Raw genomic sequence first — 26460 nt, forward strand, 5'->3', positions numbered from 1 at the left:
GGTGTGTATTCTTAAATAAATATAAATTTTCGCCAAAAATATCAGTTTTGTATCAGCAATTTTTTGTAGCTATGCCAGTTCTGAACTCTAATCTTATTAATCAAGGACGAATTGTGGTCATTGTAATAGCAAGAAGATAGTTCCTGTACGGCTAAAGCACCTGTTGTAAAGAAGATAGAGCATACCCTTTCATTCACTGTCCTGATTCTCCATAGGAAGACAGGTTGACTCCCACACTAACAATGTTGCCCTAGATCTGGGATTTCAGAAACAAATAGACTAAATTGTTGAATTAATCCTCTTCAAAAGCTTTCATATTGTAATATGAAATAAACGACTTACTGTAATATCAAAACCAGCCAGTGCAGGCCAATGATGGTTTACCAATAGAATACTGGGAGACTGAAATGTATGTGATATGACTCTTATTTCAGCTCAAAGAAAACATACAAAAAACACCAGAACCACACAACAGGCATGCCAACTTTCACAGAATATAGCAGCCTTTATTGACATTACCATTTATTGTTATTAACACAACAGTCGGGCACAAAACCATCTTCTGTACATCACTGTTCCTTTATTAAATAACTACAACAAGAGTAAAAGAGTTGACTGTATTTAAATAATCGAATCATTCAGCAACATCTAGGCAGGTGACCAGAGAGGTGGTGGGCGCGAGCAAAAGTACGATGGCAGCGGTGGCAGGAGTACGGTCTCTCCCCAGTGTGGGTCCTCATGTGAGTTTTAAGGTGACCGACCATGCGGAAGCTTTTGTCACACTCCTGGCAGTGATATGGCCGTGAGTTATTGTGGATCCTCATGTGTTTGCCCAGATCCCCTGAAGAGGTATAGCAGCCGTGGCAGACAGAACATTCATACGGCTTCTCTCCAGTGTGGGTGCGTATGTGTTTTGTGAGATCTCCAGATTGAGCAAAGCTCTTGCTGCACTCAGAACAGACGTATGGTCTCTCACCTGTGTGAGTGCGCTGGTGGTTCTTCAGGTGTGCGTGTCGGAAAAATGTCTTGTCACACACTGTGCAATGGAAAGGCCTCTCCCCAGTGTGTGTGCGCTGGTGGGTTTTCAACGCAGCACTGTTTATGAACTTCAGCCCACAAACCCCACAATGGTAGTTTCTTTCATTGCTGTGGATCTTCAGATGCGTCTTCAGATAACCTTTGTCCGCAAAGTCTTTACCACACACAGTACATTTGAAAGGTCTCTCCCCTGAGTGTGTGCGCAGGTGAAGCTTCAAAGAATAACTGTATGCAAACCGCCTGTCACATTTGGGGCAGGATAAAGGCTTCTCGCCAGAGTGAACGGTCATGTGAACTCGGAGGTGCCACATCCGGGCAAAATCCTTTCCGCAGTCTTGGCATTTGAATGGCTTGACCCCTGAGTGTATCATCATGTGTTTGCAATGACTGCTGGCTTCTGAGAAGCTCTTGCCACACTCCTTGCAGACGTAGGGCTTCTCGCCGGTGTGTGTGCGCATGTGAATGCGCAGATTCTGAGGACTAGAGCAGCTTTTGCCACACTCTGAGCATGGCATGCCGATGTTCACACAGACAGGGCCATCCTCAGGCTTAGTGTCCTCAGGCTTGTAACACTGGTGAGGTCCCAGTCCCCAGCAATTCTTGAAGCTCTTTCCACAGTCAGCGCAACTGAGGTATCCATCGATGAAAGTAACAGCCATTTTGTGCCAAACCTTGCAGTGAGTATGCAGTCTGGCTATGTACTGGAAGCTGCGGTCACAATAGGGGCAGGGGTGGAGTTTCCTTAGAGAGGGAGAGGGGTGGGCCTGACGGATGTGGACGTGTAGCTGTCGTGGGGTATGGAACATGCAGCTACAGTGGGGACAGCTGTGTGTGGGGGCATACACGGTTTTACTTGTTGAGACATGGCTTTTGAACAAAGCCAGGTACTGCTTCTGGTGTTTGGTCTTCATGTGGTTCTCCAGGAAGTAACAGTCAGTGAAGGAGATGGTGCAGTGTGGACAAGAAAAAAATTGAGGAGAAGAGACTGGGGGAGAGGGACAGAGCAGTGGAAGGATGGTAGAAAGAGAAAGATGAGAGGGAACAGAACATAGTTATGATTTCCTACATTTCCTCAAAAAAACGCTTGAGTAAATATCTCTGCTAACTATTAATTTCAAAGTTTGGTAAATTAATGTTCAAATGATGTTCAAGTAATCCCATCATCCATTTCAAATGCAGTGTTGAGGGTGGACAGGATGTATGAACTATGCCCTACCTCCATCTGTCTCGTCTGAGTTTTCCTCCTTCACCAAACACACTTTAGTGTCTCGCAGAAGTGTCTTAACCACTACCTTATGGATTAGAAAAATGAAGAAACCACAGTATACATTAACCAAAAGTCTAAATACTATTGTCTAGTTACTGTCACATGTTGGGAAAGACCACTAACTCTTCTTACATTAGACAATCTTGTTAGCGTCACCACAGGACTCCATGATATCTTGCTACATCCGGTCATTGGATTGGATGTATTTTGATGTTTGATGTGCTTCTTCTGGAAGGAAGGAACAGAACGGTTTTGTTCCTCTCCCATTCCCTGCTGTTCAAAGTCTGTTGGTTCCTCTTTGATTTGGATGGAGCTGATACAAACCCCTTTAGTAATGTAGGGTGATTGGCTAATGTCTGGTTCTTCTCTATTGCAATAAACATCATCTGACTGTGTTCCACACTCTGTTTTGATGGGGTCTCGATGGTGTTTAGTCCTCTTGGTTTTGTTGTGTTGCTTTTTCCCAGGTTTGCTCTTCATCTTGTTGACTGGAGTGCTTCTTCATTTGAATTCTGTGGGGAAAAGAACAGGTTTTATTGAGCATCATCCCTTAGAGAGCAATACCAGGCAGGGATCATATTAATAAACTATGCAACATAAGTCACAGGAAGGCCAAAAAGATAACCAAGGACAACAACCACCCGAGCCACTGCCTGTTCACCCCGCTATCATCCAGAAGGCGAGGTCAGTACAGGTGTATCAAAGCTGAGACCGAGACTGAAAAACAGCTTCCATCTCAAGGCCATCAGACTGTTAAACAGCCATCACTAGCACAGAGAGGCTGCTGCCTATATACAGACTTGAAATCATTGCCCACTTTAATAAATGGAACATTAGTCACTTTAATAATGTTTACATATCTTGCATTACTCATCTCATATCTATTGCATCTTAGCCTATGCCGCTTTGACATTGCTCACCCATATCTTTATACATTCTTATTCCATTCCTTTAGTTAGATGTGTGGGTATTAGGCTTTTGTTTTGTAATTGTTAGATATTACTTGTTAGATATAGCTGCACTGTCGGAACCAGAAGCACAAGCATTTCGCTACACTCGCAATAACATCTGCTAACCATGTGTATGTGACCAATCCAAATTGATTTGACAAATCATCGGGTAATTGAAGAAACCACAAGTCTGTATGAACAATAAATGTAACTGCATACGTTTCTAACAGTCAACCTACCAGTAATAATTGGCCTATAGACGGGTTGGTTGTTTAGCAACAAAACCGATGCGAACACAACTAGGGCAAAACAGACGGGGTTGTCTTAAATTGTTGATAACATGTAAACTATATTTCGTCTCCAATGTCTATTGAATACATAAATACATTTGCAAAATGAGAACTTGTCTCTCAAATACATCGTTACAGTTGTTGGTTAGCTAGTTAGCGGAATTTAGCCATATAAATAGCATAGATGACGTGGCAACAGTTAAAACACTTCAAAAAACGACATGGTATCAAGAAACGGATAAAACGATATGAAACGATTCCCCACACTGCAGCTTCTAGTCATTGTTGTTGTTAGCTAGTTGGTCATCCAGAATCATAACACATGGAGTTCTGCCCCATTGAAGCATCGTTTTCGTGACGTTGTCAGCTAACCCTTCAATATGACATTAGCATTCATGTTGCTCCCAACCCGCTCAGACAAAAGCATAGCTCGTTATAGGATTATAATACAGGCAGCAAACTCTACTTACTGTTGCAGCCAACTAGCTAGCTACTGTTTTGAGCTGCTAGTAGCCTAGTCTTTGTAAATGAGAACACAGCAAATGCCAATTAGTTTGTATCTTGTAAATTCTCAATGATAAAATGGCACACAGCTTCGCAGTCCTTTATTGACGCCATAAAAAGCTGCACTTTCTGGTCGATGTCCACAACGTTCCACCACAGATAGAACAAGGTCGTCACTAGTTACAACAGCCACAAAGTCATAAACCCCGCCTCTGTTTTACATTCTACCTCATTTAGCAGACACTCATATATCGTAGTGAATGGATACATTTTTGTACCGTTCCCCCGTGGGAATCGAATGCACAACCCTGACGTTACAAGCGCCATGCTCTACCAACTGAGCCACACGGAACCTATTTCTACAATTTCTCAAAAATGTGGGTTTAAACCTTAACCACACTGCTAACCTTATGTCGAAACCAATTTTGATTTTGTGGCTTTGGTAACTAGTGGAAACCATAGAACAAGGGACCAGATGTTTTACCGGATGTATAAATCTGAAGTATCCGGTTGGATTTCCCACTTCACACCGAATATGATGAGAAGAAGCCCAGTGGTCTAGCCTGGCCACTGAAGTATAATAAGAATGAGCCTGATGACTTGCACTAAATTCTTCCGCTGCTCTGTCGTTCGCTACATACTGTAATGACCTGACTAGATCATAAAGGAACAATTGTCCAGACAGAGGGTTGAGTTTATGAATTGACGGTTTATTAACCCAACTTTACACAGGCTACTGTTTGGCCGTAGCCCACGCCAAATAAATGAAAGATACCCCACAAGCCAACCGTGACCTTCTCTTGTGAAAGCCAGACGTAAGAGAAAGAACAATGGCTAAATCTGGTCTTAACTTCCAATGCTCCATCCATCACTTTGAGGATGGAGAGGAGTAGTGCGGGTCTTGTGCATACCCAGCCTCTCACACATGGTGGCGAACACACGGGACTCAAAAGTTTCTGCCTTGGTCGCTGTGGATGGACTCCGCATCTCAAAACCTGCTGAACATCCCCGCTGTCAGGGCGTCGACGATGGTCTCTGCCTCCTGGCCAGGCAGAGCATAGGCCTCGGGCCATTTTGTGAAATAGTCCATGGCCGTGAGCACCCAGCGGTTTCCACTGTCTGTGGTGGGGAACGGCCCACCCACATCCACTCCCACCCTCTCCATGGGAGCCCCCACTGGGAACTGTTGGAGCTGAGCATGAGAGCGGCCTGGAGGGCCCTTTCTCGCTGTGCAGTTGTCACAGCGGCGGCAAAAGTCCTCCACAACCCTCTTGTGCTGCTCCCAGTAAAAGCCCTGACGGACGCTGCACAGTGTTTTTGTGACCCCAAAGTGTCCAGTCCACACCCCCCCATGAGTACTCTGGAGCACAGCCTCCCGCAATGCTTTTGGGACCACCACCTGCCACCTCTCCTCTCCCGTAGCTGACTCCTTCCATGCCCTCTGTAGCACGCCATCAGCCAGCCGCAGTCGCTCAAACTTTGACCACAACCCTTTCGTAGGTCTGTGTCCCGTCCCTGCTGCTGCCCCCATTCAGCCACGTCGACAGTCTGCAGCTCACAGCAGACAGGCCCGCTCGCCCGACACACTGTGGCACAGATCCCCTCTTCTGCACACAGCTCTCTCTCCCGTCCCTCTCTCCGCTCACAGTGGCGGCAGCCGTCTGCAGTACAGGGCCGACGGGACATGGCGTCGGCGTTGGAGTGGCGTGCCCCTGACCTGTGCACCACTGTGAAGTCATACAGCTGAAGCTCCTCCAACCAGCGTGCCACCTGCCCCTCTGGCTCTCTGAAAGACATGAGCCACTGGAGAGCAGAGTGGTCAGTCCTTACAGTAAAGGGCAGGCCACCCAGGTAGTACTTGAAGTGTTTGACGGAAGCCACAACAGCCAAGAGCTCCCACCGGGTGACACAGTAGCGGCGCTCAAGTTTGTCAAATGTTTTGCTGAAGTACGCCACCACTCTCTCCACCTCTGGCCCAACCTGGGCCAGCACCCCACCCATGCCCACATTGCTCGCATCTGTGTCCAGGATAAAGGGCAAGGTGAGGTCAAGGGGGGCGAGCACGGGGGCCTTGATCAGTGCACGTTTGAGGGTGTTGAAGGCCTCCTCACACTCCACTGTCCAAGTGAAAGCCTTGTCCTTCGGCAGCAGGCGGTTCAGGGGAGCAGCAACGCTTGAGAAGCCCCGTACAAACCTCCTGTAGTACGAGGCCAGGCCCAGGAAGCTCTTCAGCTGACGCTGGTTGGTGGGGGTGGGCCAGTCTCGGACAGCCCCCACCTTGTCCTCCATGGTGCTGATTCCCTCCTTCCCCACTCGGTGGCCCAAGAAGGACACCTCTCTCCTCATGAAGTGGCACTTCTAGGGGTGGAGCTTCAGACCGGCGGCAGCCACCCTCTCCAGCACACGCCGTAGCGCCACCAGGGCTGACTGGAAGGAGCTGCCATGGGCCAGGATGTCATCGAGGTATACCAGACACGGCTGTCGGGGGATGCCATCCAGCACCCTGTCCATCAAACGCTCAAAAGTAGCTGGAGTGTTGCACAGGCCGAAGCACAGGACCTTGAACTGCCAGTGTCCTCTGTTAGTGGAGAACGCAGTTTTGGCTCTGGCCTCTGGGGAGAGGGGCACCTGCCAGTAGCCACTGCGGAGGTCTAATGAGGAGAACCAGGAGGACCCCCTAACCAGGTCCAGCGACTCATCGATACGTGGTATGGGGTATGAGTCCTTCCTGGTTACCTCATTCAGCCGCCTGTAGTCCGTACAGAACCTCAGCTTGCCCCCCTTATTCGGAACCATGATGACTGGCGCCGCCCAGAGGCTGTCTGAGGGCTCGATGAAGTCTGCCCGCTGCATCTCCAACACAGCCTGGTCTGCCGCCTCCTGGCGAGCCAGCGGGATACGGCGGGGACGCATCTTGATGGGTCGAGCATCACCTGTGTCGATCTCATGCTGCACCAGATGAGTCTGACCCACCTCTTCCTCACTCAGCGCAAAGCTGTCTCTGAATTCAAACAGCAACTGCCACAACCGTTCCTGCTGCTCGGGGTCAAGACCAACACAGTTCCTCCCCCATATCTCCCTCAGTGCAGACAGTGTCCTCTCCTCTCCCATCTGAGGTAGCTGGGCTGGGGGGGCGCAGCCCGGGCTCACAGAGGGCTGTGTCGTGGAGGTAGCTGGGGGAATGTAACACACAGCCGTAGCTGACAGGGGGGCTGGGAAAAAGTCACACACAGATGTGGGGGAGGGGGGGCAGCCATGAGTCTCTTCTGCTTTAACTGTTGGAGTAAAGGGTTTGTTGGGTTGAGTGAATGTGACATTAGGGGGGGGGAGGGGCATGGTGACTTCCGGCCCTCCCTAGAAGTTCAGTGTGCCCCCATTTAGGTCTAACTGGCAGCCTGTGCTCCTAAGAAAGTCCAACCCCAGTATACAAGGGTCCTGCACAGCCGCCACCCACACAGGATGACGCACAGACCTGCCCCCTACTGTCAGAGTCATTATTCCCTTTCATGGGTGCCAGCTCACCTGTGACTGTGCGGAGCTGCACAGTTGTGGGCTCACACTGAGTCCAACCTGGCACAATATCTGGCCTCACCAGGGTTACTGTGGACCCAGTGTCCACCAGGGCAGAGCAGGGCACCCCCTCCACAGTGACATGACAAAAGTCCCCAACACAGGTCCGGCCCACCACAACAACAGGCTCCATCCGCTTGCCCTCGTCTGCTTCTGGGGGAAGTGGAGCCTTGCTTCCCTGTCTGTGCCGGTGGGCTCCTCCTGAAGAAGATGGTGGTTGGAATAGAAAGCCAGGGGTCCGCACTACCTGGTCTATGCGGACCCCAAGCCGTTTCCCTGAGCACTGGAGGACATGGGGCAATCCCGGCGCAGATGGCCTGGCTGGCCACAACCCCAGCAGACCCTGGGACCAGGGCGTGTGTTTCGTGCCGCCTGTAGCGACACAGCACGAATGAGTTCTGTCATTTCAGCCACCCATTCAGGCTTTTCCGGCTCCGTGCTACTCTGCCCCCCAGCTTGCACAGAGGGTCTGTCTCCCTGCACCCCCACCTAAGCCCCAGCTGAAGCCCCAGCCCACACCAGCTCCCTCTCCAAAGCCATCTCCAAGGCTATCTGCAATGACTCAGGATGAGCCAACTGGGTCTGTATGCGCAGCTCCGTAGGAGAGAGCGCCTGTATGAACTGGTCCCGTGCTAGCTCGCTCTGCACGGAGGGGGGCATGTGAGCATATGCCCGCTGAGAGAGGCTCTCAATGTCATTAGCTAGCACCCGTAGAGGCTCTCCAGGCTGCCTGCGTCTATTACTCAGTCCGGAGCGCAGTAGCCCGGGCTGTACACACTGTCCATAGCGCCTCCTCAGTGCTCCCACTAAAGTACCATAATCACGTCTGTCCTCGGGGCTATCAAACAGGCCAGAGCATCATCCGTGAGGCATAAAGCCAACTGCAGTGCCCTATCTTCATTCGACCACCCCCTAAAATGAGCTAACAGTTCAAACTGAGCATGAAAAGCTTCCCAATCCGCTTTACCGGAATACTTCGGGGTCTTAACAGATACGGACGCAGCCAGGAACGGGGTGCCGCCATGTTTGTTTACATCCTGAGCCCCAGATCCTCGTCCCACCACGTTGACATCACCCCTTCGGTCCGCCCACCAGAATCCGCGCGAAGCACAGTCGACGAAGGACTCATGCCCGCTTCACCCGCCATCACTCTAATGTCCTCCCTCAAGCGGCCTCTGGGCTCCGACGCCCTGGCGATCTCCTCAGCCAGATCCTCCGAAGTCCATGCACACGCACCTCCTTGGCCATAATCGTCCCCTTCCTCCACCTTCACTTTCGGATTCCCTCTAAGTATTTTCAACCCCCGTTCTCACCTATGGTAGCTACCCACAGAAGTCAGCTAGCTAGCTGGCTAACTTTTATCAACGTTTTTACTTCTGACACCAATGTAATGACCTGACTAGATCATAAAGGAACAATTGTCCAGACAGAGGTTGAGTTTACGAATTGACGGTTTATTAACCCAACTTTACACAGGCTACTGTTTGGCCGTAGCCCACGCCAAATATATGAAAGATACCCCACAAGCCAACCGTGACCTTCTCTTGTGAAGGCCAGACGTAAGAGAAAGAACAATGGCTAAATCTGGTCTTAATTTCCAATGCTCCATCCCCCTGCCCAACCCCCCTCCACGCCACTCCACCAACCACCAGGATGCCCGGTATCAGAACATTCCAGGCATTCCCGTGATTGGCAGATAGCAGGTTGATTGGCATGTCGGACCCTGCGAACACTGGTAAGTACAACACAACCCACGAATAGCCTAACACACAGGTGTCAAACTCATTCCACGGGGGGCCGAGTGTCTGCGGGTTTTCGCTCCTCCCTTGTACTTGATTGATGAATTAACATCACTAATTAGTTAGGAACTCCCCACACCTGGTTGTCTAGGGCTTTATTGAAAGGAAAAACCAAAAACCTGCAGACACTAGGCCCTCCGTGGAATGAGTTTGACACCCCTGGCCTAACACATAACACACCGCTGTCTGTGCGGGTCGCTACAATACTTTAGTCTGAGACTCCCATAATTGAAGTCTTTTGTTGTGAAGAGGGGCACGAGTATCAAAGACAACAACATATTTTCAAACCACCGCCTTACCCAGGGAGAAAATCTGCCCCCTCTCATTGAAGCATAGACAGCGTTAAAATCACTAGATAGTGATAGTGCTGACGTCATCCACCTATTCCTATGGAAAATTCCCAATGGCGAATTTGAAAGGTGCTGCGCCATATTGCCACAGAATAATCAGCAAGATATTTCACAGGATGTATAAGTGTGAAGCATCCGGTTAGCGTTTCCACTCACTACCAAAAATGGTGATGAGAGAAAGCCCAGTGGCCGGCAGTGGGTGAAGATGGAGTGAGATGGATTTTGGTCTACATTATGCTAATGTTCTCATTGACAAAACGTTTGATCTCAATACAGTTTTCTGTTCCCAAAACTAGAATCTGTTACGAACAGAGTGGACTATTTTTAGTAGATTTTACCCTTTACCAAAGTTTAAAAAAAAAAATGTTGTTTAGAAGGAGTGGAAGGGCAAATTGAGTTGCTGGAGTGTTTACGGACATGTTCAATCTCTCCCTATCACAGTCTGCTGTCCCCACTTGCTTCAATATGTTCACCATTGTTCCTGCACCCAAGAAAGCAAAGGTAACTGAACTAAATGACTATCACCCGTAGAACTCACTTCTGTCATCAGGAAGTGCTTTGAGAGGCTAGTTAAGGATCATATCACCTCTACCTTACACCCTAGACCCACTTCAATTTGCTTACCGCCCCAATAGATCCACAGAGGATGCAATTGCCATCGCACTGCATACTGCCCTATCCCATTTGGACAAGAAGAATACCTACGGCAGAATGCTGTTCATTGTCTATAACTCAGCCTTCAACACAATGGTACCGTCCAAGCTCATCATTAAGCTCGGGGCCCTGGGTCTGAACCCCGCCCTGTGCAACTGGGTCTGGGACTTCCTGACAGGCCTCCCCCAGGTGGTGAAGGTAGGAAAACAACACCTCCACTTCGCTGATCACCAACACAGGGGTCCCACAAGGGTGCGTGCTCAGCCCCCTCCTGTACTCCCTGTTCACCTATGACTGCGTGGCTACGCACGCCTCCAACTCAATCATCAAGTTTGCATACGACACAAACGTAGTAGGTCTGATTACCATCAATGACGAGACGGCCTACAGGGAGGAGGTGAGGGTCCTGGTGGAGTGGTTCCAAGAAAATAATCTCTCCCTTAAAGTCAACAAAACAAAAAAACTGATCGTATACTTCAGGAAACAGCAGAGGGAGCACACCCCTATCCACATCGACTGGACTGCAGTGGAGAAGGTGGAAAGCTTCAAGTTCCTCGGCGTACACATCACTGACAATCGGAAATAGTCCACCCATGCAGACAGTGTGATGAAAAAGGTGCAACAGCGCCTCTTCAAACTCAGGAGGCTGAAGAAATTTGTCTTGGCCCCTAAGACCCTTAGAAACTTTTACAGATGCACAATTGAGAGCATCCTGTCAGGCTGTATCACCTGGTACGGCAACTGCACCACCCAAATCCGCAGGGCTATCCAGAGGGTGGTGCGGTCTGCCCATTTGCCTGCCCTCCAGGACACCTACAACACCCGATGTCACAGGAAGGCCAAAAAGATCAAATGACATCAACCACCTAAGCCACGGCCTGTTCACCCCGCTATCATCCAGAAGGAGAAGTTAGTACAGGTGTATCAAAGCTGGGACAGAGAGACTGAAAAACAGCTTCTATCTCAAGGCCATCAGACTGTTAAAAAGCCATCACTAGCCAGCTACCACCCGGCTACTCAACCCTGCACCTTCGAGGCTGCAGCCCTATATACATAGACATGGAATCACTGGCCACTTTAATAATAGAACACTAAATCAAATCAAATTTTATTATTTGCATGCGCCGAATACAACATGTGTAGACCTGTAGACCTTACAGTGAAATGCTTACTAGTCACTTTAATAATGTTTACTCATCTCATCTGTTTACTCGTGTATATACTGTATTCTATTCTACTGTATTTTAGTCAATGCCACTCCGACATTGCTTGTGCTAAATATTTATTTTATTTTTTCTACACCGGTGCCTAGGCAAAATTAATCGAACCCCCTCATTGAAAACTACACAAATTAACTATTTTGGGTTAGTTATAAATGGGCGCGTTCGACATTGCAACCGATAATGTTGCCCAAGGTCTGGAATTTCCGAGACTAGGGGATGTTCTGAGTAGGGAAAAAGACTGTCCTCCGTGACCCAGAAACCGATAAGTGGTCAAGTGTCAATTAGTTGGTAGGCGAACTGAGGAGTGTCCCCCCCTCCTCATGACGAGGAAGCACAAGACTATCCTACCTGAGTCCTTTGCGGAAGGGTTTGGAGATCCGCCACACCCCCTTTAAATCAGCTGTTAACTCAGAGGAGAAAAGCAGGCACATATTTAAAAACGACATGCCACTTATCCTTTTATTTATAAAACTTTCTAAAAGACATTTTACTACTTTACACATTTAATTTGCGTGTGAAGGAGTCTTTCATACAAGTGCATTTGTTTCCACATTTCCTCTCCTCACCTCCTCTCCTTTTAATTTTTTAAATTTTATTTCATCTTTATTTAACCAGGTAAGCTAGTGTTAGGAATTTTGTTAATAAATAATTCAAACAATTTCTAGATTTAGATAAAACTATAACTAATTTAACTCTGCACGCCTAGTGAAAAGAGATTTGTGTTGTGGGTTATAAAATAAGCAGAAAGGGTCGTTAAACTATGGTTGAACTGACCCAACTTAGCCCTGAGATGTTTAGATAAGGCTGTGGGTAACTTTTTAAGTCTTCCATTATCTTGAGTTGTCTGCTAAAGTGGTAATAAATTATAGTGAGCCTTCAGGAGAATAGATTATATTGTGTGTCATGTGTGTGCGCTGGGAAGTTGGAATTAACTTTTGAACCTGTTTTATATTGGTCAGGACGAGGAGAATTATTCTGTAACCTATGACGTCATATCTTGTATATAAACTGTTGTTTATGTACAAATGGTAGCGTGCTCCGAGAATAAATACTATTATCTAATTTTAATAAGACTGTATCCTGTCTATTTTATGTTAATAAGTATCTTACAAATTCTTATAAATAGACAGATTGATTTTAATTAATGAGTACATTAGAGGAATTAAATAATTCCACTAACAGCTAGTTGAGAACAAGTTCTCATTTACAACTGCGACCTGGCCAAGATAAAGCAAAGCAGTGCGACACAAACAACAACACAGAGTTACACATGGAATAAACAAGCGTACAGTCAAAAACACAATAGAAAAAAAAGAAAGTCTATATACAGTGTGTGCAAATGGCTTGAGGAGGTAAGGCAATAAATAGGCCATAGTAGCGAAGTAATTACAATTTAGCAAATTAACACTGGAGTGATAGATGAGCCGATGCTGATGTGCAAGTAGAAATACTGGTGTGCAAAAGAGCAGAAAAGTAAATAAAAACAATATGGGAATGAGGTAGGTAGATTGGGTGGGCTATTTACAGATGGGCTATGTTCAGCTGCAGCAATCAGTTAGCTGCTCAGATAGCTGATGTTTAAAGTTAGTGAGGGAAATATAAGTCTCCAGCTTCAGCGATTTTTGCAATTCGTTCCAGTCATTGGCAGCAGAGAACTGGAAGGAAAGGCAGCCAAAGGAGGTGTTGGCTTTGGGGATGACCAGTGAGATATACCTGCTGGAGCCCGTGCTACGGGTAGGTGTTGTTATCGTGAGCTGAGATAAGGCGGAGCTTTACCTAGCAGACTTATAGATGACCTAGAGCCAGTGGGTCTGGTGACGAATATGTAGCGAGGGCCACCCGACTAGAGCATACAAGTCGCAGTGGTGGGTGGTATAAGGAAGGGGCTTTGGTGACAAAACGGATGGCACTGTGATAGACTGCATCCAATTTGCTGAGTAGAGTATTGAAAGCTATTTTGTAAATGACATCGCCGAAGTCGAGGATCGGTAGGATAGTCAGTTTTACGAGGGTATGTTTGGCGGGGTGAGTGAAGGAGGCTTTGTTGCGAAACAGGAAGCCGATTCTAGATTTAATTTTGGATTGGAGATGTTTAATATGAGTCTGGAAGGAGGGTTTACAGTCTAGCCAGACACCTAGGTATTTGTAGTTGTCCACATATTCTAAGTCAGAACCGTCCAGAGTAGTGATGCTAGTCGGGCGGGCGGGTGCGGGCAGCGATCGGTTGAAAAGCATGGATTTGGTTTTACTAGCATTTAAGAGCAGTTGGAGGCCATGGAAGGAGTGTTGTATGGCATTGAAGCTCGTTTGGAGGTTAGTTAGCACAGTGTCCAAGGAAGGGCCAGAAGTATACAGAATGGTGTCGTCTGCGTAGAGGTGGATCAGGGAATCACTCGCAGCAAGAGCGACATCGTTGATATATACAGAGAAAAGAGTCGGCCTGAGAATTGAACCCTGTGGTACCCCATAGAGACTGCCAGAGGTCCGGACAACAGGCCCTCCTTTTTGACACACTGAACTCTGTCTGAGAAGTAGTTGGTGAACCAGGCGAGGCAGTCATTTGAGAAACCAAGGCTGTTGAGAGTTGAAAGCCTTAGCCAGGTCGATGAAGACGGCTGCACAGTACTGTCTTTTATCGATGGCGGTTATGATATTGTTTAGTACCTTGAGCATGGCTGAGGTGCACCTGTCACCAGCTCGAAAACCGGATTGCACAGCAGAGAAGGTACGGTGGGATTCAAAATGGTCAGTGATCTGTTTATTAACTTGGCTTTCGAAGACTTTAGAAAGGCAGGGCAGGATGGATATAGGTCTATAACAGTTTGGGTCTAGAGTGTCACCCCCTTTGAAGAGGGGGATGACCGCGGCAGCTTTCCAATCTTTAGGGATCTCGGACGATACGAAAGAGAGGTTGAACAGACTGGTAATAGGGGTTGCAACAATGGCGGCGGATAATTTTAGAAAGAGAGGGTCCAGCTTGTCCAGCCCAGCTGATTTGTACGGGTCCAGGTTTTGCAGCTCTTTCAGAACATCTGCTCTCTGGATTTGGGTGAAGGAGAAGCTGGGGAGGCTTGGGAAAGTAGCTGGGCGGGGGGGAGCTGTTGGCCAGGGTTGGGGTAGCTAGGAGGAAAGCATGGCCAGCCGTAGAGAAATGCTTATTGAAATTCTCGATTATCGTGGATTTATCGGTGGTGACAGTGTTACCTAGCCTCAGTGCAGTGGGCAGCTGGGAGGAGGGGCTCTTATTCTCCATGGACTTTAGTGTTCCAAAACCTTTTGGAGTTAGAGCTACAGGATGCAAATTTCCTTGATTACCTTTGACCTTTTTCAAAAGGAGGCAAGGAGAGGACGGAAGAGTTAGCTAACCAATTGAGAATGTCCCTATGTCCTCATTTGACTATCAAAATGTGGGAATGATAGTGTAGCCTAAAAACCAATTTATGCTTGATCTGCATATGTGGTCGGAGGCTTTGTATGGCGGGTGTGAGCCTCCGGAGGCATGCAGAGGCCAAATCAAGCTCCGTACCACATCGCTGTGCGCCTCTCACATTTTCTAACAATGCAGAGGGCTCTGTATAGCCCAGCATTGACATGATTGGTTGACGGTAGGTGGGGCGGAAGGTCCTGTATAAACACAAACCTACTTACTTAAAAAGTATGTTTCCTCTGACTACTGCGGTGGCTGCATCTCAGTAAATGCTATACTACCACTGCAGATGGCGGATTGACCATGCAGAGACTTTAAGAGCTTGAATCATTCCTCTTCAATAGCTTGCATATTGTAATATGCAGAGTCAGACATGCTGCAATATCAAAACCAGCCAGTGCAGCCCAATGAATACTGGGAGACTGAAATGTATGTGATATGACTCTCTTATTGGCTACGCACGCCTCCAACTCAATCATCAAGTTGGCATACACAAAACACCAGAATTACACAACAGAATATAGAGGCCTTTATTGTCATTACCATTTATTAGCATTACCAGGTCAGAGTCGGGCACAAAATCATCTTCTGTACATCACTGTTCCCTTATTTAATAACTACAATAAGAGTAAAATAGTTTATTTATATAGTCTAATTTCATCATTCAGCGACATCTAGGCAGGTGACCAGAGAGGTGGTGGGTGCGAGCGAAGGTGCGATGGCAGCGGGGGCAGGAGTACGGTCTCTCCCCAGTGTGGGTCCTCATGTGAATTTTAAGGTGGTTGGCCAAGCGGAATCTCTTGTCACACTCTTGGCAGGGATATGGCCGTGAGTTATTGTGGATCCTCATGTGTCTGTTCAGATCAGCAGAACAGATAAACCGTCGGTGGCATTCAGAACATTCAAATGGCCTCTCCCCAGTGTGGATGCGCTTGTGTTTGGTCAGATCTCCAGACTGAGTGAAGCTTTTACCGCACTCTGTACAGGTGTATGGTTTCTCACCTGTGTGAGTGCGCTGGTGGTTCTTCAGGTGTTCATGTCGGAAAAATGTCTTGTCACACACTGTGCAATGGAAAGGCCTCTCCCCAGTGTGTGTGCGCTGGTGGGTTTTCAACGCAGCACTGTTTATGAACTTCAGCCCACAAACCCCACAATGGTAGTTTCTTTCATTGCTGTGGATCTTCAGATGCAACTTCAGATAATTTCTGTAAGCAAAGTCTTTACCACACACAGTACATTTGAAAGGTCTCTCACCTGAGTGTGTGCGCAGGTGAAGCTTCAGACAGTCCTTGTATGCAAACCGCCTGTCACATTTGGAGCAGGAGAAAGACTTCTCGCCAGAGTGAATAGTCATGTGAACTCGGAGGCGCCCCATCCGGGCAAAACCCTTTCCACAATCCTGGCATTTGAATGGCTTGACCCCTGAGTGTATCATCATGTGTTTGCGGTAACTGCTGTCTTCTGAGAAGCTCTTGCCACACTCCTTACAGACGTAGGGCTTCTCACCGGTGTGTGTGCGCATGTGAATGCGCAGATTCCGAGGACTAGAGCAGCTTTTGCCACACTCTGAGCATGGCATGCCAATGTTCATACAGACAGGGCCATCCTCAGGCTTAGTGTCCTCAGGTTTGTGACACTGGTGAGGCCCCAGTCCCCAGGAATTCCTGAAGCTCTTTCCACAGTCAGCGCAACTGAGGTATCCATCTGTGAAAGCGACAGACATTTTGTGCCAAACCTTGCAGTGAGTATGCAGTCTGGCTATGTACTGGAAGCTGCGGTCACAATAAGGGCAGGGGTGGAGTTTCCTTAGCGGGGCAGAGGTGTGGGCCTGACGGGTGTGGACGTGTAGCTGTCGTGGGGTATGGAACATGCAGCTACAGTGGGGACAGCTGTGTGTGGGGGCATACACGGTTTTACTTGTTGAGACATGGCTTTTCAGCATGGCCACATACTGCTTCTGGTGTTTGGTCTTGATGTGATTCTCCAGGAAGTAACAGTCAGTGAAGGAGATGGTGCAGTGTGGACAAGGAAAGAACTGAGAAGTAGAGACTGAGGGAGAAGTACAGAGCAGTGGAAGGATGGTAGAAAGAGTGAGAAGAGAGCGATGGGAGGAGAGAGGAAACAGAACATAGTTGTGATTACTTACATTTCCTCATTCAACAATAAAATGTTTTGAGTAAATATCTTTGCTGAAAATTCATTTAAAAGTTTGGTAAATTAATGTTCAAATGATGTTCAAGTAATCCCATCATCCATTTCAAATGCAGTGTTGAGGGTGGACAGGATGTATGAACTATGCCCTACCTCCATCTGTCTTGTCTGAGTTTTCCTCCTTCACCAAACACACCTTAGTGTCTCGCAGAAGTGTCTTAACCACTACCTTATGGATTCGAAAAATGAAGAAACCACAGTACGCATTAACCAAAAGTCTAAATACTATTGTCTAGTTACTGTCACATGTTGGGAAAGACCACTAACTCTTCTTACATTAGACAATCTTGTTAGCGTCACCACAGGACTCCATGATATCTTGCTACATCCGGTCATTGGATTGGATGTATTTTGATGTTTGATGTGCTTCTTCTGGAAGGAAGGAACAGAACGGTTTTGTCCCTCTCCCATTCCCTGCTGTTCAAAGTCTGTTGGTTCCTCTTTGATTTGGATGGAGCTGATACAAACCCCTTTAGTAATGTAGGGTGATTGGCTAATGTCTGGTTCTTCTCTATTGCAATAAACATCATCTGACTGTGTTCCACACTCTGTTTTGATGGGGTCTCGATGGTGTTTAGGCATCTTAGTTGTGTTGTGTTGCTTTTACCCAGGTTTGCTCTTCATCTTGTTGACTGGAGTGCTTCTTCATTTGAATTCTGTGGGGAAAAGATCAGGTTTTATTGAGCATCATCCCTTAGAGAGCAATACCAGGCAGGGATCATACTAATATCGAACCAGGGTCTGTAGTGACGCCTCTAGCACTGAGATGCAGTGCCTTAGTTTAGGGATCCCGAGTGGTGCAGCAGTCTAACTAGCTAATGTCTTGAGCTGCTAGTATTTGTATTTTATTAGGATCCCCATTAGCTACTCTTACTGGGGTCCAAACAAAACATAACATATTACATAACATTAATAGATAGGTACAGAACAACATACATTTTAAATTAGAATACACACTTTTATACAATTATGCCTTGGCATTCCATGCATAATGTAGTCATCATAACGGCAATACTGCAGCCATTAATTTCCCATATAGTGCCATCCTTTGCTCTACCGTTAGAAATAGCTTTGTCTAAAAGCCAATAAATGCTTGACCTGAAAATGTGGTCAGAGGCTCTATTTGGATGGTGTAAAGTAATCTCGGAGCCTCTGGTGGCATGCAGAGGCCAAATTGAGCTCCATACCGCACCGCGCCTCCCAAATGTTGTAACAATGTGGATGGCTCCATATAGCTCCTTCGCATTGACATGGTTGGGTGACGGTAGGTGGGGATGGGAGGTCCTGTATAAACACAAACTCATTCCTTGACAATTTCCTTTACAACAGATCTGCGCTGCTCCGCAAAGCGCAATAAGTATAAATGCCCTGACTTCTGCAGAGGCGTATCGCCGTAAATGCTGAACGGTCAATGCAAACATCAGATTGACCACGTAACGCCTTTAAACAGGTCAGGATATCCTAATCTCGCAGCATCCTTGAATCCTGATATAATCTCACAGCAGAAGTGGTTTTGTAAACACCAGAGAGAATCTCAGAACATCAGGGGTGTAATCATTAGTCCAACCACGAGTTTCTATTGGACAAATTCAGATAAGTCCCTCCCCGTTTCGTTCCGTTAAAGAAACGTTTTGCAACAGAATCAGCGTAATGAATAGCCCCTGGAACCATCCTGTCCTTGGTTCTTCCGTTTACGTCAATCCTATGTAATCGTGTGATTCATAGATGCTACTGAATGCAAGTGCAACCAGATAGGCTGAGGCAAAGCGAGAGCGTGTCACTTCCCAAAATCTGTCCACGTTAAGCAGATCATTATTTATGTGAGGAGTTTTTGTATGGGGTCGGGGCAATGAGTGTCGAATTTAGTCAAGATAAAAAGGAAATCATATTTTTATACGTGTGTCTTATTTGATATAATAGAAGTTTGGTAATGCTTAGGTTGTTACGAGTATACTGATATAAGTGTGATGCACTGACATCCCGGCAGCTTTGAGAAAAAACACTTCATACAACAATTGTCCCTGTTGAAATTCGAGACGTTTTACAGGCGGTGGACGTCAACACCCCTCAGAATATTAAAAAAACGAGATGTATCCACCTATCTAAAGAAAGGAATAGAGGGGAGCCCGCCGTTATGCTCTGTAGACAACGAATCCTCATTGTTAGGGCGGAGACAAGCATCTCGTCATTATATACAGTATCCTTGGTGCAACACACGAAAATGCAATAATCATATGGAGTTTCACCTTAGTCGTTAACGAGTAGTCTCGTCTTTGTTGATGAGAATAATACAGCAAAGGTTAACGTATTATTGTATATCTCGTAAATGCTCAATGATAGAAGGGCCAACACAGCCTCGCCTACCTTTGTCGACGCCATAAAAACGCTGCACTTTCTAGTTTATGTCCTTAAAGTGCCTACTAAACGTGGCCTTGACCAATCAGGTAATGGCTCCTCGCTATGCAACGATTTGGAGGCGGTTTATTGGTGTGGATTCTTAAAGAAATATTCCTCAAAATAAATATTGGAAATGTGTTATGTTTATATTTTATTTTATTGCAATAATAAACAGGCCTCTGTCAAAATGTGGGAACGATACTGTACAGCATTGGTTCCCAACCATTTTTGGTCACTGTACCACCAACTAAATTTTGCTTTGCCTGGAGTACCCTTGAAGTAACCCATCATGTGCATTTTACCAGTAGGCCTACAGTCTCATGAGTCTTCTCAAGTACCCCCAGTGGCCCTAGGCTTGTACTCTTAGTTGGGATCCAATACTGTACAGGACCATGTAATATTAACACCACTACAAGCCAATGGTGGTTCTTAGCTTATGGACTGGTACAAATCAGTTAATGACATGATGGGTGGTTCTCTGTTCAAGTGGTAACCCAACTTAACTTAATTGACATTACTCTGGGAGAGATGTGGATTTACGTTCAAGGTAGACTCTGCGATGAGACGTACATGCACAAAGTAAACAACATAGCGGGTCAATTTCCGCAAGAACTAAGTGCATTGAAGTGAGAGGCTAAATCTCTCTGCGGTTTTGGTCCTGGTGCTATCACTCTGTAATAGTATGAAGTGACCCATGCACATGGCGTAGATCAGAGGAGGCTGGTGGGAGGAGCTATTGGAGGCCAGAATCATTGTAATGGCTGGAATGGAATAAATGGAACAGTATAAAACAAAAACATGGAAACCACGTTTGACTCGGTTCTATTCCAGACATTCCAACGAGCCCGTCCTCCTACAGCTCCTCCCACCAGCGCAAATACTGTGTGAGAGCAAAGTCTTGCATCTCGCTCATCGCATTCTGTGGTGCTGCTTGTGGCAACGTCATTTCGCTCAGTCTACCTTTTAGCACAAAACAACAGACATGCCATATTTCACAAACTGTCACCTTTATTGTCAGTCATCACCAGGAGTCGGCATACAAATCTTGTGTATTGTTTAAAAAGCGATGAAATTAAGAAAAAAAAAATACAAAAAAATTACAAAACATAGTTCATTAAACAATGTAACTATAACTTAATGACGATCCATTATAACGTTATAATTTCACTGTGGCGGAGTCACCTCCAAGTGATACCTATGAATACAATGCATTTCATTATATATGTTGTCATATAAAAAAGGCAAATCATGATCATTTACAACATTAGGCAGGTGTTTCAAGAGGTTTGGTTTGTGAGTGAAGCTGGAGAAGCAAGGGGGAAGGGGTACGATCTCTCCCCTGTGTGTTCTCATGTGGCATCTAAAGTGTTTCAGTTCATAGAAGCTTTTCCCACATTCTTGGCAGAAGTATGGCTTCATAAGTTTAGCACTGCAATATTACAACCAGTGCAGGCCAATGATGGCTTATGGACTGAAACAAATCATGTGTTCCAACTGTTCAAGTGGTCTTTATGTAATTAACTTTAATTTTTAAAATTTAACTAGGCAAGTCAGTTAAGAACAAGTTTTATATTTACAATGACGGCCTACACCGGCCTATCCCGGACGACGCTGGGCCAATTGTGAGCCGCCCTATGGGACTCCCAATCACTGCCGGTTGTGATACAGCCTGGATTCAAACCAGGTGTCTGTAGTGACGCCTCCAGCACTGAGATGCAGTGCCTTCGACCGCTGCGCCACTCGGGAGCCCCATGAATCTAATGTCATGTTTAAAACAATACTAGGGGAGTGACCTACACATAAATGCTCCTCTTCTTCCAAATCAAGGTATACACTACAAACACAAAGGAAAATAAACATCCCGTCATCTTTTCAAAACATTATCCCCTACTAATCACTAGGACAATCAGTCAAACAATCTAATGTATATCACTGTCCCTTCAAAAAAATATATATATTTAAAAATATAAAATACAGGTTAAAAACAAACTAAGACAACAAAAACGTAACTAACAATCTAATGTATATGAACAAATTGGAGTATTGCTGAAGAAATTGTGGTATCATAGGTAGATTCTGTGATATGGAGTTATCATACACAGTAGGGGTACAGTTCGCATCTGTTGTCCAGCATCGATCACTGAAGGGAACGAACCCGCCCCCCCCCATTCATAGGTTTAACGCATTTAAGTTTAGGACATCTAGACAGGTGATTGGAGAGGTTGCTCTTGCGAGCAAAGCAAAAAAAGCAGTGGGGGCAGGAATACGGTTTCCCCTTGTGGATTTTCATGTGGACTTTTACATGACTCTGTTCATAAAAGCTCTTCCCACACTCTTGGCAGGAGTATGGCTTTACATCACGGTGAGTGTGGGTCCTCATGTGCAGGGTCAGAGAACCTGAACAGATAAACCGGCTGTGGCATTCAGAACATTCAAACGGCCTCTCCCCAGTGTGGTGACGCTTGTGTTTAGCCAGATCTCCAGACTGAGTGAAGCTTTTACCGCACTCTGTACAGGTGTATGGTTTCTCACCTGTGTGAGTGAGATGATGGTTCTTCAGGTGTGAGAGTCTAAAAAACTTCTTGTCGCACACTGTGCAGTGGTAGGGCCTCTCCCCGGTGTGTGAGCGCATGTGTAACTTCAACAACCCAAGCCTTATGAACTTCCGCCCACAAACCCCACAATGGTAGTTTTTCTGGTTGTTGTGTATATTCAGGTGTGTTTTCAGATAACATTTGTCAGCAAAGTCTTTACCACACACAGTACATTTGAAAGGTCTCTCCCCTGAGTGTGTGCGCAGGTGAAGCTCCAGACTACCCCTGTATGCATACCGCTTGTCGCAATGGGAGCAGGAAAACTTTCTCTCACCAGAGTGAACGGTCATGTGATTCCTCAGAAGGTTTGCCTGGGCGAAAGCCTTCCCACAATCCTGGCATTTGAATTCTTTGACCCCCTTGTGTATCAGCAGGTGTTTGCCTAAACTGCTGCCGTTCGAGAATCTTTTGCCGCACTCCTTGCATTCATAAGGCTTCTCTCCGGTGTGGATGCGCATGTGAGTGTTCAGGCTCGTAGGAGTAGTGAGGATCTTGCCACACTCAGAGCAATGGAAGCCGACTTCCAGACATATCACAGGCTTAGTGTCCTTAAGTTTAGTGCCCTCTGGTTCGTGACACCGGTGAGGCCCCAATCCCCAACAATTCTCAAAGCTCTTCCCACACTCCGCGCAACTGAGGTGTCCATCGATGCGAACCACAGCCATTTTGTGCAAATTCTTGCAGTGCTTCAGCAGGGTGCCCAGGTAAGGGAATCTGCGGGCACACTGCGGGCAGGAGTGGAGTTTCCCCGGAACCCTGCGGGGATGGGAAGGTTTCCGGGGACGGGCAGAGGGGTGAGCCTGGCGGGTATGAATGTCTAGCTGTCGTGGTGTATGGAACATGCAGCTACAGTGGGGACAGCTGTGTGTGGGGCCGTACACTCTTTTACTCTTTGAGACTTGGCTTTTCAACATGGCCAGGTACTGCTTCTGGTGTTTGTTCTTGATGTGATTCTCTAGGAAATAACAGTCAGTAAAGGAGATGGTGCAGTGTGGACAAGGAAAGAACTGAGGAGACAAGACTGAGGGAGGACAGAGATGGGTGGAAGGAAGAAAGGAAGGTAAAGAAGAAGGGTATGATGAGAGAAAGGGAACAAATGTCATTTTCCAAAAAAAAAAAAAATTGTTAGAAATCCTTGCTGACAATTCACCTTCAGTAATTCATCATCCATTTAATCCTGTGAGACCCAAGGATTTTTGCAACACTTGTTTTCTACATAATCACTACATCTTAGAGATGATAGGACACAACAAATGCATTTTAAGAGATACATCTGGGTAGTGCCGAGCGATTAACCGAAATGTTGGTCATGAAAAAAAAAATTCAAACAACTAAATGACTGACGTCGGTTCAATTATTCAAATTAAAAATAAATTTGTGAGCACAATGCACAGTTTCTCTAGAGATTAATCAGATCAAGCCCGAACTCTGCAATGTAGTATGGAGTTGTAGTTTCCAAATAGTCTACATAGTTTGGCAAAGAAAACATAGTAATTAACTACAATAACCATAATCCATTGCGTGCCTACTTGTTCGGTCCGTTTCTTTTACGCCTGCTATGTAAAAGATACATTAGAATGCACGATCGAGAGCAGTTGCTTCGAGAGGTATCTACCTGAAAATACATGATCTAAGTGATTGATAGTTGGTAATCAGCAGTCATAAAAGTATGCCTTATTTACATTGAACTACTAAAATAGTGATTTTGTCAGAAAATAGGCAGCAGCTCGAGGAAATGATGACTTGGAATGTAATAATAAATTCATAATAAAGTGTAATACACAAATATTTTAAGTAAAGTAATGGGAATAAATGATGGTTAATAAGTGATAAGCAGTAATGGGCATCAAATGACTCATTAATTGTTACATTCTATGTTACAGCATTCAACCCACATAATGCATGGTGCATTTAAGGTTTTAAAAAACTGATCCAAACTTAAAACCATGAACTTTTTAATATTTGAATTGAAACCGAACAGACCTCAAAAAGTACCAATCACTCAGCACTATATCTGGGTCACAGGAGATGAACTATGTAGTGTTTGACATGAGTTAAGGCTCTTACAGGGTTAAACTGCTGTGTTGGGAGTAGACTGATGTATGTATGAACACTATATCCTACCTCCATTGTTGTCTTCATCCCTCCTGGCATCTGTTTCTTCCTTCACCAAACACACTTTAGTATCGCTCAGAAGAGTCTTAACCACCACCTTATGGATTAGATTAATGAAGAAAACAGCATGCATTAACCAACAATCTAAATACTCTTGTCAAGTTATTAACTGTCACATGTTTGGAAAGACTAACTCTTCTGACCTTAGACAATCTTGTTAACAGCACTAGAGGACTCCATGATATCTGACTACACATGGTCGGTTGGTTGGATATAGTTTGTTGTTGCTTGACATGCTTCTTCAGCAATGAAAGTTTGGAACGGTCACCGTCCCCAATTTCCTTCTGCTCAAAGTCTCTTGGTTCCCGTTTTATTTGGATGGAGTTCAAAGTAACCGCATTCGTTTTGGACTGTTTAGTCCTCTTGGTTATGTTAACTTTCTCCAGGTTTGTTCTCCATCTAGTTGATTTGAGTACCTCAGTCTGGTTAACATTCATCTTTCTTTGAATTCTGTGGGGAAAAGACCAAGCTGACTTAACTCAAGAGCTAGACCAGGCCATCACCCATCCAACACAAACATTTAACATTAGGCTGCATTATCAAATGCTCGAAACTAGCTAACTAGTCTACTTATAAACAAACCAACAGCGGCGATCTATTGACATTACCATAATGTTGTGGGTAACTACCATGTCAGAACGTGCCTTTTATGGTATTTTATGGCACTAGCCTCTTTGCTAATGATGTAGCAAGTTAGCTACTAGTCTGCACCGTAGACCTGTCTGCACTAAATTGACTTCTGCTAGCGCTAGGTAGCTAGCTAATAATGCTCTTTGTTGATGAGAACAGGGCGAGCTAAAATAGCAAACCAACACCTGCAATTCAATGCTATAAACTAGCAAGCAAGAAAGCTAACGATAGACAACGTTTAACCTGTCTCACCCAACAATTACCAAATTCACCAGAAACAGTTTTTGTTTCTCGTTAATCTTCACGGATAAAACAGCATGGATTTCGTACTGGCCGAGATTAAAACCAGAAAACAATTTACTTTAGCGGGGACAACTGGCCAATCAGGTAATAGCCAAAGATTAAGAGGCTGTTGATTGGGTGTGTATTCTTAAAGGAATATTCCCGTGGAATCATGTACATAATAAATGGTAATCAAAATGTAGGATTGATACTACCATAGATATACAATATAGATAGATATACAGTATATATACATACTCACTGGACAGTTTTATCTCCATCTCTTCATTCAAAGACTCAATCAGGACACCTTACTGACAGTTGTAGCTGATTCGCGTGATGTATTGTTGTCTCTACCTTCTTTTTTTATATATATATTTTTAATTTCACCTTTATTTAACCAGGTAGGCCAGTTGAGAACAAGTTCTCATTTACAACTGCGACCTGGCCAAGATAAAGCAAAGCAGTGCTACACAAACAACACAGAGTTACACATGGGATAAACAAAGGGACACTCAATAACACAATAGAAAAATCTATATACAGTGTGTGCAAATATATACAGTGTTCTTTCCCTTTGTGCTGTTGTCTGTGCCCAATAATATTTATATCATGTTTTGTGCTGCTACCATGTTGTTGTCATGTTGCTACCATGCTATGTTGTTGTCTTAGGCCTCTCTTTATGTAGTGTTGTCTCTCTTGTCCTGATGTGTGTTTTGTCCTATATTTTTAATCCCAGCCCCCATCCCCGGAGGAGGCCTTTTGGTAGGCCATCATTGTAAATAACTAGCTAGTCTATTTATAAACAAACCACCAGCACTAGCAATGATCTATTCCCAACATGATCATAATGTTGCAGGTTGCTACCATGTCAGAAAGTGCCTTTTATGGCACTGGCCTCTTTGTTAATGCTGTAGCAAGCTAGCTACTAGTCTGCACCGTAGACCTATGTCTGCACTATATTGAATACTACTCCCGAGTGGTGCAGCGGTCTAAGGCACTGCATCTCAGTGCTAGATGTGTCACTACAGACATCCTGGTTTGAATCCAGGCTGATCACAACCGGCCGTGATTGGGAGTTCCATAGGGCGGCGCACAA

At 45.7% G+C, this 26460-nt stretch overlaps 3 protein-coding genes across 3 annotated transcripts; all 3 read right to left on the bottom strand.

Annotated features, from left to right (window-relative positions):
- Positions 1-558: 558 nt before the first annotated feature.
- Positions 559-4213, bottom strand: LOC120048778 (zinc finger protein 436-like). The gene is made up of 4 exons (XM_038994989.1): positions 4016-4213; positions 2438-2817; positions 2255-2330; positions 559-2023 (listed from the first exon to the last, which is right to left on the bottom strand). The coding sequence occupies exons 2-4, from the start codon at positions 2783-2785 to the stop codon at positions 639-641; spliced, it is 1809 nt and encodes a 602-aa protein (XP_038850917.1). The 5' UTR covers positions 2786-2817; positions 4016-4213; the 3' UTR covers positions 559-638.
- An 11375-nt stretch (positions 4214-15588) lies between these two features.
- Positions 15589-19742, bottom strand: LOC120048779 (gastrula zinc finger protein XlCGF57.1-like). Its single transcript, XM_038994990.1, has 4 exons — positions 19648-19742; positions 17560-17939; positions 17377-17452; positions 15589-17121 (listed from the first exon to the last, which is right to left on the bottom strand). Exons 2-4 carry the CDS (start codon positions 17863-17865, stop codon positions 15737-15739), a joined length of 1767 nt encoding a protein of 588 aa, XP_038850918.1. The 5' UTR covers positions 17866-17939; positions 19648-19742; the 3' UTR covers positions 15589-15736.
- A 1596-nt stretch (positions 19743-21338) lies between these two features.
- Positions 21339-25409, bottom strand: LOC120047750 (gastrula zinc finger protein XlCGF57.1-like). Its single transcript, XM_038993304.1, has 4 exons — positions 25332-25409; positions 24593-24899; positions 24399-24486; positions 21339-23295 (listed from the first exon to the last, which is right to left on the bottom strand). The coding sequence occupies exons 2-4, from the start codon at positions 24884-24886 to the stop codon at positions 21818-21820; spliced, it is 1860 nt and encodes a 619-aa protein (XP_038849232.1). The 5' UTR covers positions 24887-24899; positions 25332-25409; the 3' UTR covers positions 21339-21817.
- Positions 25410-26460: the final 1051 nt, after the last annotated feature.

This window comes from Salvelinus namaycush, chromosome 5 (genome assembly GCF_016432855.1).
Source record: "Salvelinus namaycush isolate Seneca chromosome 5, SaNama_1.0, whole genome shotgun sequence".
In the NCBI taxonomy this organism is placed as follows: Eukaryota; Metazoa; Chordata; class Actinopteri; order Salmoniformes; family Salmonidae; genus Salvelinus; species Salvelinus namaycush.

Bases quoted from the DNA above. Each gene is read 5' to 3' on its own strand.
- LOC120048778 (XM_038994989.1), bottom strand. From the start codon at position 2,785: ATGAAGAGCAAACCTGGGAAAAAGCAACACAACAAAACCAAGAGGACT. The intron at 2,331-2,437 runs GTAAGAAGAGTT...CTAATCCATAAG, and splicing joins CGCTAACAAGATTGTCTAAT to GTAGTGGTTAAGACACTTCT. The intron at 2,024-2,254 runs GTAGGGCATAGT...CCTCTCCCCCAG, and splicing joins CTCAGACGAGACAGATGGAG to TCTCTTCTCCTCAATTTTTT.
- LOC120048779 (XM_038994990.1), bottom strand. From the start codon at position 17,865: ATGCCTAAACACCATCGAGACCCCATCAAAACAGAGTGTGGAACACAG. The intron at 17,453-17,559 runs GTAAGAAGAGTT...CGAATCCATAAG, and splicing joins CGCTAACAAGATTGTCTAAT to GTAGTGGTTAAGACACTTCT. The intron at 17,122-17,376 runs GTAGGGCATAGT...CTTCTCCCTCAG, and splicing joins CTCAGACAAGACAGATGGAG to TCTCTACTTCTCAGTTCTTT.
- LOC120047750 (XM_038993304.1), bottom strand. From the start codon at position 24,886: ATGAATGTTAACCAGACTGAGGTACTCAAATCAACTAGATGGAGAACA. The intron at 24,487-24,592 runs GTCAGAAGAGTT...CTAATCCATAAG, and splicing joins TGTTAACAAGATTGTCTAAG to GTGGTGGTTAAGACTCTTCT. The intron at 23,296-24,398 runs GTAGGATATAGT...GTCCTCCCTCAG, and splicing joins GGATGAAGACAACAATGGAG to TCTTGTCTCCTCAGTTCTTT.